At 40.9% G+C, this 13,613-nt stretch overlaps 1 protein-coding gene across 2 annotated transcripts in view; it reads left to right on the top strand.

Annotated features, from left to right (window-relative positions):
• Positions 1-13,613, top strand: part of Piezo (piezo type mechanosensitive ion channel component) — a 154,865-nt gene that overhangs the window by 28,768 nt on the left and 112,484 nt on the right. Inside the window, exons 8-9 of one of the 2 annotated variants that reach the window (XM_089581739.1) lie at positions 1,487-1,612; positions 11,800-11,835. In XM_089581739.1, the coding sequence (XP_089437865.1) occupies positions 1,487-1,612; positions 11,800-11,835 (162 nt within the window). The remainder of the gene's footprint in view (positions 1-1,486; positions 1,613-11,799; positions 11,836-13,613) is intronic. The other variant, XM_089581740.1, reaches the window with a different exon arrangement.

Here is a 13,613-nt window from a genome sequence, read left to right as displayed (position 1 = left end):
AAGGTGTGCCTAGGTCACATGAGACACGAAAAAAACTGCAGTATAATAGCTGATATATAGTTTTAATCCACTACAGCACTTAGGCCAGCCTGCTTCAAGAGTTGGAATGACAATCGATGTATCAGTAGTTATTTTTTATTTTTTTCTTTCCTCTCATGGCCTAAATGCACCTTGCAGGTCATAGCCATTGTTCGGTTGATGAAATCAAAATCACCTGAGCAAAGGAATTCAGTTATAAATTATTTAGTGGCTGTAGGTGAATACCATGTCGTGATCCATTTATTCTAATGCTTTATGCATCATTGCACAGAAAAAAACACGCAACTAAATTAGGTGTCATAGTCCTTTTGGAGGTGCATTCAGGGAATAGTTGAGCTGGCAGACAATGGATGAGGATAAAAGGGACACAACTGTGCTGCGGACACAACTGCGGGCACGGAGTGCAGTTGTGTGTCCTGCTTGTCCTCGTCCGTTGTCTTCCAGCGCTGTTAGTCTTGGAATGACTCTTAACCAACTCGCCCAGCAATATACCATGCATTCAGGGTTGCGAGTTGAGATTTACGGAAGAGTGGAGTGAGTTGTTAGGGTAGAGCACAGATGAGATCTGTTGGATGTAATTTTGAAAAGACGGGCTGCTTAGAGTTGAATTATGAATAGCTGCATAGTGTCGTAAAAGGCTAGAAGTGTTATTCCCAGAATTATGCTACCTGCTTCTTAGTCAGTATTGCAACAAACATGTGCAGAAATGTAACTGAGGTTTTTGGTCAGTCTGGTGAAAGGGGAACTGTGGACTAAGAACCTGTCAGAAGTACATCTGACTGCTTTCCTCGGCTGCTGGCCCGAAAGACGCGGGTTCGATCCCGGCCGCGGCGGTAGAATTTCTTTTGAGGAGAAATTCGAGGCCCGTGTACTGTGCGATGTCAGTGCACGTTAAAGAACCCCAGGTGGTCGAAATTTCCGGAGCCCTCCACTACGGCGTCTCTCATAGCCTTAGTCGCTTTGGGACGTTAAACCCCATAAACCAACCAACCATCCTTTGCATGTGTGATGCATATATCTAAAAAGTACAAATGTAGAGTTAAAACTAGAAAACTTTTGGATGGGTATTAATAATAGTTTTTTCTTTTTGGGGGGAAAGGAAATGGCGCAGTATCTGTCTCACATATATAGGTGGACACCTGAACCACGCCGTAAGGGAAGGGATAAAGGAGGGACTGACAGAAGAAAGGAAGGAAGAAGTGCAATAATGGAGGGCTCCAGAATAATTTCGACCACCTGGCTTTAGCCTTTTGCAATTTAAAAGTGTGCGTTTCTGTGAGCCAACCATCTCTTTTTGATATGTTTATGCATATTGCCAAATGTAATTGACAGCTTAGGCGATCTCTTTATGGATACATGTGGGTGTCATAGGTGATCTGCTGTTTCATTATAGCTCTGTCAGCACCTCTGTACCAAGTGTGTATATTTTTTTCATTTGCATTTATAGCCTTACGAGTCTCCCAGCATGGTGGCAGCAGGCGGCATCGGGAGCCATGTTCCTCGCCAGGATTCAAAGCGCAGTTCTCAGCGATCAGCAGTGTCCTTCTCTCGGAGACACAGAAGAGAAAGCGGGGTAACTTTGACCATGGTGCTCTGGTTATTTATTTTTTTTGACAGATATACCTGTCACAATGGAATGAACCACTTGAGTGTCCAAACACAAACACAGATACTGGGACTAAGACATAGGTGGATATCACATGAACTAGTGACTGTTCATCAGCGTTTTTTAACATCAAGTCTTTCCTGGCACGTGTAGTTCCATCTTGTCAATGGTACAGTACCCGAACTTTCAGTTTTGCCTGCCAGCTCGTCTCAAAGCTTTTTAAATGGCAGTTTTGGCTCAAAACCATCATGGAATGCAACCCAAATGGTAATACACACCCAGGAGAAATTGTTAATGATCTGCATGCTGTTAATTCTTTGTTTTCTAAAAAAAAAAATAGGAAAAAAATCTAAGCAAAGGGTTTCGAACTGCGGTCGTACACATTACAATAAGCAGTGCTAGTCCACTGTGCTGCAGAACTGGGAGAGGGGAGTTTAATTGAGGTCTTCCTAATGCCCGTATGGGATGTTGCTTAACTAGAAGCTCAGGGACCGTACCGTTGATAGAACAAAATCATGCTTCCTTGCACACCCTCCCATGCCTTTGTGAGACTGCTGGACAGTTTGTTCATGCACTGGGCCCTAGTTATGCTTTGAGGCATCCAAGGTGACAGTGACTTGTGCTAAAATGGTTGAGCACACTTTTCGTTGCAACAAGGGAAGAATGGAAAATGACCGGGAGCATGCACCAAGAATAAAAAAAAAATGGCTTTGAGGAAAGGAAAGGCACAGCAACAGTCTTACTTCTCGATGGACACCTCAACCTTTCCATGAGAGAAGGAATGAAAGAGGGAAGAGAATAAGTTTGTACGGCAATGGTAAAAGGGGAGGGGAGCGGGTTGTTAGTGAGAGTTGACTTGCTTGTTTTTCATGGTAGAGAGAGAGCAGATAAGTTTCTTGACAATACACAGTGAACAAGAGGGCAGAGCCTGAGGGTGCTTAGCCAGTGTTTCAGCAAGAGGACTTGTCTTCATCTGGACGAAGACAAGTCCTCTTGTCAAAACTTTGGCTAAGAACCTTGAGGCTCCTCCTCCCTAGTTCACTTTGTATTTCTTGTATTTAGTGGTACACTTGTGCAAGCACATGGTCGTACACATGCATTTTAAGGAAAAGTAAAGCCTAGCTTGTCTGCAGTCTGTCTACTTATGTTCAGTATAATCCTTTTTTGTTGGGTTTAGGAAACTGAAGTAGTTCGTTCCATATTAACAATGCAGCCTTTGTCAAAAAGCTAAGAGTCCACAGTGTTTGTAGCTGTATCAAGCTTTCTCCCACATAGCAACACTGTAAAGTCACCAGTACTTTCTGGTTGCATAATATTTGAGGTAGACGGTGTGGTTTCAGTCTGTGTTTTTATTAAAGTTACATGATAGCAGGTCTAGCCATTATGGCTACATATTATCGGGGAAATGCAGCCAAGAAACACAAAATCCTAGGAGGCCAAAGTTTGTTCACAGACCTCTGCTACGGCATGCGTCTTCGCCACTCTCTTGGGTCTTGCTATATAAATCGATCAGTTACTATAATAGCCAGTGTCGTGCGTCTTGCCTGTGTTCATGTCCTGCTCCAGCTTGAAAAGTGTGCTGATGAATAAGACTGCACCCTGCCATTGATGTGTTGCATGGGCTAAAGGATCACTCATGGAACCATGAGCTGTGATATCCTAAACCTACATGCTTGATTTCATGGTTTTTGCTTTTGAAATACATGTATATTTAGTTTGACAGCATCTTAAAAAGGGACTTTGTGTGTGTGTGTGCATGTGCGTACACACACACACACATGCATGCATATGTATGTGCATGTGTGAATGCATGCGTATGCATGTGTATGCATGTGTGTGCGAGTATGGAGTGCAACATAGAATGCAGGCATGGACTAGAGCACAACAACTTAAGAATTGTCCTCTTTTTCTGATGTTTCTTGCCTTAACTTTTTGCAGACACTCTTTTTTTATGTGAATAACTTCTATAACTTGCCAATTCAAGTCCTTTAAAACTATATGAGTCTGAATAAAAAAACCTGGTTCATGCTGGTGTTAGCATCAAACTGCCAAGCAGTTTGAACCTTAAGTAAGGACTGCATTCTTGTCGCTTGGCTTGTGAAACAAAAAATTACACGAGTTGTAGGGCCAATTTTGAGTCAGTGCTTCCAGAAGCATCGTGCACAAAAATACGGTAACAAGGCACATAAACAGTTGTGCCACTTCAATTAGTACTAAACATTTTTGTTTGTCTTGTGTAAGATCTGTAGTCTCTGTCGAGGCAGCCAAAATGTTGCCATGTTAATTGGGTAACTTTCTGCGAGTCCTTGAGGGGGCATTAGTGAAAATATAATGCTGTCTACAAGATGTACAAAAAAAAAAAAAAATACTGACATTTGTACACAAAGCTTTTTGTTCATTTTCTCTGGTTGGCATTGTATTTTTACTTTTGCCTTGCATCATCAGGACCAAGTGGTTTTTCATTAAATCTTGGACTTTGTGTCTTTGAGACTTGCTTCGCTGCACATCTTGCAAGGCCTAGTGAATGAAGCAATTGATGAAGAGGCTGCTGCAGCTCTGTTTCACCACATAGCAGGCTTTAGGCCTTCATGTGGTTGCTCATTGTTTGACATGAGGGCTTGATGGGAACTGTTGCTTATGTCCACTTCATTCACAGCTCTTATTTTATCACTTTCAGTCATGATGGCCAAGGAACTGTTTGGAATTTGAATCTGCATACTTTTTTCTCTTTTTTTTTTTTTAGTTACAGCCTTATTACCATGTGGAGCACACTAAATACATATATTATGCTTTTCTGCAATCTTCTTTTCCTCCTCTTGTTTTGTAATTGTATTTAAGAACCATTGCTCAATATTTGCTAGAACATTTTCTGTAGTTGGGAATATATAGTACTTTTTATTATTGTTTGATAATAAAACTAGCTTCGATTATTTTGATTAGCTTTTCTCAATAGAGCTGAGCCTTCTGCAGCCCCTTTTAGCTAAGTTTCTGCAGTAACATGTAGTGCCATTGAGTTAAGCTACATTTAGTAATTGAAGACATGTTTCTTTGACAGCTATTGAGTACTTTGATATGGGTTTTTCTTTGACAGATTGCAGTACATTGCTTAGGGGATACATACACACAGACAAAAAAGATTTAAGAAAAAATTGAAAGCACTGATGCGTTTTACACACTGTGATGACTATTCATTAAAGGTTGCGAATTGCTTTTTTTAACATTAAGTTTTCTGAAGGGTTAGATATCATAGTGAGGACAACACCGATGCAAATAACTAGTAAATCATAATTCTCGCTATGAGTACCAGTCAGTGTTCAGCTGCCTTAGCAAAGAGTGCTGTTGTAGGATATTTGCATTTTTTCAAAAATTTCTTAATCACAAAGCAATAGACATTAGGTATGCTGTTTTTCGTTGTCCTTAGCTCAGATTAAGGACACAGCTCGTTCTTTGCGAGGGCTGATACAGTATGAGCAAAACCTCTATAATTCGAACTCTGTTCATTCGAAATTCCAGGTAATTCAAAGAACTTCTGTGGTCTCATAATTTCTAATCTATTTACCGGACAATTTGGACTGGTGACCTGCACCACCCCAGTTAATTCGAAAATCTGGGGTGCTATGGGGGAATCCCCAATCCCGATTTCGCTACAAACCCAATGAAAAGATGACCCTTCAGAGCTGCGAGGCAGTGCTGCATAGCAGTGCCAATACTTGATATGTGAAGCACCCAGCCCCAATACTTCTAGTATAAATCCAGTCTATGGTACGATTCATGGATCTCAAAAACACTTTCTTGTAGAGAAGACGTGCTTTACCACAATGCAGCAGAAGATGCAGGTTTCAATGTCATGTGCTCTCGGGGCTTCATCAAGGCGGCATCTGTAAAACACATGCACACACACCAGGTGTTTCTGGGAAGCCCGCCACTAATTTTTAAAAAGTGTTTTTAAGGTGTGAAGAGAAGCTTTCTGCTGCGTAGTAATATCGCGTATGTCAAAAAACAGGCGAATCATGTTAACTAATAAAGTGATTAACTTAATTCTAATAGGTAACTTTTTAACTATCGCTGATAAGAGCCTGATTGCAATTAGCGACCTGTAGCCGGCCGTTAGTAATAGCCATATCAGCTTCTAAAATTTTGAACACACACACACCAGGTGTTTCAAGAAAGCTGATTGCTAATTTTTAAAAATGGTTTTTGAGGTAAAGAGAAGCTTTTTGTGGCATAGTACTACAACTGTTGACAGACTTCAAAAAACGCCAATCATGTTAACTAGTAAAGTGATTAAAGAAATTCTAATAGTTAAATTTTACTGATAGGCACCTGATTGCAATTAGAGATTTGTAGCTGGCCATTAGTAATAGCCATATCAGTTTTTATAATTTCAAAAAACGCGATTACCCTTTCCGCTGTGGCTCAACTAATTTTGGCTACCTCATTTCCAGAATTTATGCGTCTTCAAAAAGCATGCAGGCAAAGCAACCCCTCCTGTGCACTTAACTAATTGAAATAGCGAAGTTTTGTTAAGCCACAGCGCCAAGGGTAATCGCGTTTTCTAATTTCTAAAAACTGATATGGCTATTACTAACGGCCGGCTACAAATCTCTCATTGCAATCATATGCCCATCGGTATTAGGTAAGAAGTTAACTATTAGGATGTAGTTAATCACTTTAGTAGTTAACATGATTTGCCTGTTTTTTGACATCCACCAACACTGGTATTACTAAGCCGCAAAAAGTTTCTCTTCACCTCAAAAATCCCTATTTAAAAAATTAGTGATCAGCATCCCTGAAACACCTGGTATAGTTACGAAAGTAGGGTTCATTGGCTTGCGCAGAGAAAAGGTTGAATGAAGTAGGCACTTCTGAATTGCATTTAGTCCCTTCAGGCACCAATTAAACCTGCTGAAAGGAGAAATCTTTTTTTTTTTTGCATAAATCATGATATTTAGACCAAATGGAAGTGATGTGCAAAAAATTTCGCAAAAATATTCGTATTTGAGCATATTTTATCCTGTCTACATATGTGGACATAGCACCTCATAGCTGCTCTACATCAACGTAAACACTGCAACATTTGCTTGCCTTTCCTAACTGATCGTTAGACATGAGTAAATGTTTATCTGTGGGAATATACGCTTGAATATACGTTGTAGTTCACGACCTATGAAACAGATAAAAACAGTCGCTCTGTGATGACAAGCAGGGAAAATTCGGCATTACCAGCATCTAATGCATCTTTTAGATGTGCAGCTTTCACGTCGGCACTGCTGTGCAATTATCGTGTTCAGAAGTTGAGGCCATTTGTTGCTTCCATCACAGGCAGCGGTTAAAGTCTGGCTCCATCGAAGGGGTCTCAAGTGATCTGAGCACAGGTGGAGAGGGAGAGAGAGAGAGAAAAAAAAAAGCAGCTTGCAGCCTGTTTTAACCTTAAGTTAATTGCAAAGTTTATTCAACAAAGTCTGTGCATTCCCGCGATTAAATTTTTTGCCTGGGTCTCATTTTTTGCTCTGCTTGGTTAATTTGAAGACCTGCTTAATTCTAATATCTTTTGCATTCCCAATGATTTAAAATTAATGAGCTTTTACTGTATTCTGAGGTATCTGCAATGAATGCACACTAATGCATTACTGCAGGTGAAGTTATTCAACATATGTTACTGCTCTGGAAGCCTTTTGTTTATGCTGGAGTTTAACAAATGAAGAGAAAAGCCCACTGTTTGAGAGCGCAATTATTGTTTTGCTTCATTTGCTATCACATTTGCGAGTGCTAACTTTAGATTGTTTTGTTACTGCATATTGATCTGTAGTGAGTAGTAGCCAGATACTTTCAGCATTGTGTTGTGGTAGCACTTTTTTTTTTATAATGCCCGGTTGTGAAAGTTATAGCATAAGACTTTGTAAAGGTAGGTACAAGTTTTTCAAACTGAGTAATGTGACTTTCATTATTTGGGCCATGAAAGTTTTTTTTCCTACTAGTTGTAATATTTATATTATTCATTTCTAGCTAGGCTGAGGTTGTGCGTACTGCTAGGGAACTATGTTGTCAAAGCTACATGCTTTTCTATGAGCATGTGACATGCACTGTGGCTTATTTCTAGAGCCAAATTTTGAGACATTTTTAACAATATAGTTTTTACTTGACAAGTTCCACAAAGATAATATAGGGTGTAGAATAAGTATAGGCCACTTGAAGTAGTTCAAGTTGTTTGATTGCTTTGAGTAGAATTACTGCATTGACTACTTGCACCATTTGTTGCAATTTTATTTTGTTGGCTAAAAAGTGATGCTATTCTCTTGTAACTGTTATAACTGCTCCATTTTACTGCCTTGGCAATGTGCTTGAGTAGGTCGCAATGGAAGCAGTCAGTGGTGCACCAGAAGTAGCCATCCATTTCGTCCTCTTTTCACACCAGAAAAGTGATAGGGGTTTCAAGCGCTGCTGATAGTGTGGTAGCCCATTTCTTCATATTGATTTCGACAAGGATGTCATTAACCTGCATTTGTTCCCTCACCCACTCTGCCCACTTACGCCTGTCATTTTTCTTTCCGTAGTTCACTGCGTTTTCCTTAATTTAAGCTGAACCCTTTTCGTTAGCCTCCACGTTTCTGCCTCATAGGTGAGTACTGGTAAGATACAGCTGTCGTATGCTTTTCTCTTGAGGGATATAGGTAAACTGCCATTCATGATCTGACAGAACCTGCCATATGCACTCCACCCCATTTTTATTATTCTAGTTAAACTCTTCTTTAGCACATCATTAAGGTAGTTTTACTGGGTGGCTTTTGAGTTTGCGAAAATGGTTCCTGGCACTGTTGAACATTCATTCCATTGTGCTGGCTCGATGTAACTTTGTCATAAGTCTTGCTTTTGAATGGCTTCTTCACTGTCATTGCAAATGACGTAGTTACTTTAGGGACAGCTGTTGCTTGATTGGGCTTCCGTTTTGAAACATGGATTTTAAATGGCAATTTGAGGGTGGGGGGAGGTCACATGTCGCAAGCACTATCGGGACACCATTGTCTCTTTGTTGACTTTGGAAGGACCGCACTTTCTTATAGGTGGGAATTTCAGAGCTGCAGCTGTTTCCATACATCAGCTTTTTGCGTGACAAATCTGCATGTGCTCAGTGCTCTTGTGGCATTTGATGGAAATAATCTGGTTGGCACGGTTCCTCACTGCTGCGAAGTCAGCATGTGGGAAACCATAAGAATGATAGCACTCGTAGCAGATATTCGCATGAAGTTAGTGGGGGACACCCTATGCAAGCTGAAAAGATACTAGAGTGATAAGGCTACATCACAGGAAAAGGCGAGTGTGCACATTGTTTGCTATACTCCGCTACAATTTTTTCTGGTAACGGAGTGGAAGCCACTTAGCTGAAACCTGCAGTCTTTTCCTATTTCCTACATGACATAATATAGTCTCTACTTGATTTTATTTGTTTTCACTTAAAGCTTAGTAGTATTTTGTCTATACAGTCAAGCCCACCTATAGCAAACCTGACGGCCGCACTGATATCGTTCATTGTATCTGGTGCTCACAGTAAATGTACTTCCATTATTACAGCCATGAATACAAAGTTGGACCAAAGTGGCATTTCTTTCCTTAAAAAGTCTTATGTGCATCTGCATCATCAAACTAGACCCTAGCACGGCGCTTTCCAACCTCTCCACCACCTAGGTCATGTGCTCCTCACCGAGAACTTTGCTGCCAACTTGCTGCCTTAGGGACGCGTTCTGTCTAATCGAAGTTGAAGCATTCACGGCAACTTGTGGTATGTCAGCCTTCTCGTTATCATCTTCATCAGTTTCCTGGCTATAGGGAGTGCTTGTATGTTCCCGTACAATGCCTTCGTCAATGTGTGGCTCCGTGATGTCAGCGTCATCATCCTCCGCATTAACGAAGTCATCCCAGGTATCTGAGGCACAGTATCATTGCCTTAGTACATATATTGACGGTAGCACTGCCCTCATTCGTAATAAGCAAACGTTCATTATAGTGGTGGCCGTTATAAGTGGGTTCGATTGTATTCGTTATTTAAGGCATATGTTTAACAAACCTGCCAACTTTCAACTTTGGAAATCGATCCTGGCCGCAGCGGTCGAATTTAGATGGAGGCGAAATTATAGAGGCCCATGCACTGTGCGATATCAGTGCACGTTAAAGAACCCCAGGTGGTTGAAATGTCCAGAGCCCTTCACTACGGCGTCCCTCAAAGCGTGAGTCGCTTTGGGACGTTAAACCCTCATAAACCATAAACCAAACCATTTCAACGTTGGAAACTCAATGAAAAGAACAGTTTTCTTGATTACAATGAATTTGCTAGCCATGTCTCGTTACAATAAGCTTCCATAGATGGTGCCAGCTATACCAGCAATAGGCTGAAGCTACCGTACAGAGAGCATGGTGCTAGGTTTCCAGGTGCACCATCATGCGGCAGAACTATTTGGCGTAATGAGAGTTATGGAAGCTCTGCCGCTTTAGCCTTCCCCTCATTGCCAAGAAAAGTTGTCACTGAGTATAACAGGCACACTGCTCACACACGTCAGTGTTCTAATCATTCACTTGCTAAGCGAACGACAGTGGCAGTAGCAGTTGACACAATGCACTGTCAGTGGTAAAATGTACTTGTTCAATGCTACAGCCATTGTGGCGGATTTTGTGCCTACTATTCAAGCACAGCACTAACTGGAACCAGATAGCCGTACTTTACATACCAAGGGCACTTTTTGCATCCCTTTTCAATTCTTTGCAGAGCCTGAATGCACAGTGTGGGTTATGAAATGCTGTCAGCATTTGCAACGAGCTGTAGCACACTTAGTCTCTGCATCTCAGTTTTTCCATATTGTATACACTCCACAGTGAGCCCATTAATGCAGTTGTATTTGAAGAAGAATCGGCACTGTGATTTTGGCTACAGTGCCTCTTAGCTCTTGTGAGCGGTGGCCTAGTGGTTTGAGCATCTGCCTTGCATGCGGGAGGTGCGGGGTTCGATCCCCAGTGCCGCCGGGTGCCCACCGGTGCTACAATGGGTACAAGCTTTCCCCTGGCCCTGTGCTCGGCTTATTCAGGGTGAAATGCTTGGAAAATGGGCCTTTGTGACCCCACCTTGAGAAGATGAAAATCCTGTTCCATGGCGCTCTTTTGACCTCAGATGCCCTTCCACCATAAAAATTCCCCATCATCACCACCTTTTCCAAAGTATTTTTATTGCCTACTTACAAAAACATGCACTTGTCAGTCAGCTCCCTCATCATGGTTTTCAGCTGGTCACTGCGCCACGTTTTTTCTTCCTGCCTCCACTCCAATGGTGTGTCTCATGTTATGTGCCCTGGCTGTCTGCTGCTGTGCCTTCCTTTTCATTTCTAGTGGCTCCTGCATGTTAGAACTAGAACCACAAAGAAATGCAAAAGGCAGATTTTTCTGATTTTCTTTCATTGTGAATGTCTTCAGCTATTTTATTTAGTGGTGTTCTAGGATTTGATAACCTTTTTTTTTGTTCTTGCAACGTGTAGCAGTTGTTGACTGTGGGCAGTCCTCTGTCCATCCCGTAGTCTTGATTGATTTTTGTCATTTGCAAGTTTACCGTTTTTTTCTAGGGTGATTGCCATGGTAGAGGTCATTGATAGGGGTCGGTTGGCTTCCATATTTGAAATGTAAATGTACTATTAATGCTGAATAAAGAAATTGGTAGGAGCACTCTTATAAAACACATCTAGAAAAATAAAGCGCTTTTGAAGCATGTCCGATGTAACTGTCTAATAGCAACCTATACTTATTCTACACCCTGTGAGTTCATTTTTTTTTTTTCCTGCATGGCCATCATTTATCTTCCATGGTAACTATATTGCATTTTTAATCTACTGGACGATCACGAGGGTTGAAAGATATCTTTTGTTAACAGAAACTAGCAGCTGCATTGTGCCTGTATGCCTTTTTTATGCATTTATTGTTTTCAATATTTCTGAATATTACCATTAGATAGCTGCAATTATGCTTTTGATGGCATTACTTTTCTTTGTACCTACCATTTGACGCTTGTGTTTCTGCTTTTAATGTTGTTTTCTTTTCTCTCCCATTTTTGTTCTTTTTTTTCCTCTGTGCTCTTGGGCATGCTGTTTCCTCCCCTTTTCATTGGCCTGTGCGGATAGGCCGTGGTAGATGAAGATGCCATCCAGAAGGCCCCAGTACGTAGTGAAGCTGACTGCATCTGCCATTTCATTCTTTCAAGGGCTGCTTTCCTGAGAGCTTGCATCTGTCGCCTTTGGAGCAAAGAATGGAAGCCTCTTGGGCACGAAGTACTGTCATAGTGCATAGTATTTATTTGGGACTTGACTTGGTAATGACTTATTCTATGTTATGTGAATGTTTGGCATTGGCTGAGTGTAGGCTTTAGCATTGACATCAAAAATCTTTCATTGTGCACCACTATGTTTTTTTTTTTACTTGCATCTGCTTTTAAATGACACAAAAATGTCTACAAAAAATGTTCCTCACAGTTTTTTTATTGACAGTTTTGTTGTACTGGCAAGGTTTAGATAATACAAATAGTCTCATTCTGCTCCAGGTCGACAGATGTGATGATCTCTGGGGAAATGCCTTCAACTTATGTTTGGCTTTTTTTTTTTTTGTAACACTGTTTACATCATTTGTTTGAATAGCCTTGATGACATAATTTGTGTTGGTAATTGAATCTTACACTTTCTGTGTTCTGTCTCGTGATGCTTATTTGCATGTTATTTATAGGGGAGCATGAATTAGCAGCTTCTGCCATAGTTTTCTGCTAACAATTCCATTTCTGTTCTTGCTGTGCTGTGTAGCTGTCTGGCTGGAATGCAGGTTTCCTGTGCAGCATGGGTGGGACTGCTCTGTTGCCATGCTATGCTTGCATCGCTGCATGAAGAAAAACTTTGGCTTTAGCTGTGCCCACCTTAAGCTCTATGTGTTGGTCGCATTATTTTTTTCATCAGCATCTTTCTATTTCTCATGCCTATTCTCGCATGTTCCTTGGCACTTAAATGACATTTATGCTGCAGATTTCAGCCCACTAAACTTCAGTACCTAAGCATGTGCTTAAGCACAGAGATTGCTTAGCTTAGCCTTGCAAACGTTGGCCAAGCATGTTTTTTTATACTGATCTGTTAAGCGGGACTCGACAGTACAACATAAAAGTTCTTGCATTGATGTTTAGCCGCTGGCAATACTTATTACGTGTCATAATCAGCAGGAAACATAATTGCATCTGGCTGCTTAAGAATGCTGCATAACTGCATAATCCTCCCTGCATTATTCATTGTGGGTTAGTTGGTACATGCTTGTTTACAGTAGTAAGCCTAATCAGGGACTGTACTGTAAGCTTTTTCGTAAGTGCAGTCTTGCCCGCCTCTAACATCCGCATTTTTTTTATTTTATTGTAGAATAGCACGTTGCTTTGCTTTTGCACCACTTTTGTGATATGACATTTAGGATGTTAGGCTGGGATATAGTACTGTGTTGTTGAAACAAGCAGGATTGAAGTAGTGTAAACAATGATTATCAAGAGAGAGTAGTTTTCAGGTCAGGCATACTAAGCTTAATAACTTGTTCCTTAAAGGGTACACAAATTAGCTAGCCAGCAAGGCATCTCAACATGACCGGCGAGTTTCACAGCAAAATATTTTCCTAGTGCTGTGTTGTCATGCTTTAGTTTTTAAAGTTTAGTTAATATATTGGCATTGAGAAACTGCTGTAATAGTGACCTAATTTGAGATGATTACAGCTGAAGCAAACCAATGTGCTGCACTTTATGTTGCATGGAAAATGAACAGGTGGGAAAGGAATGGCAGATTAGAGGGCAAACATATTTCCTGTTGGATGTTTCATGAAGAAGCAGTACTCTTCTTTAGTTTTGTGTGCAGTTCCCTGCAGCTGCATGCTGTGTATTAAGTCTACTCGCATGGAGAATCGAAGTGAGCATGACTGTGGT

This window comes from Amblyomma mixtum, chromosome 3 (assembly GCF_055824585.1).
Source record: "Amblyomma mixtum isolate Tamu chromosome 3, ASM5582458v1, whole genome shotgun sequence".
Classification (NCBI taxonomy): Eukaryota; Metazoa; Arthropoda; class Arachnida; order Ixodida; family Ixodidae; genus Amblyomma; species Amblyomma mixtum.
The sequence above is the reverse complement of the archived record's forward strand: the minus strand, read 5'-3'. Positions and strand labels throughout refer to the sequence as shown.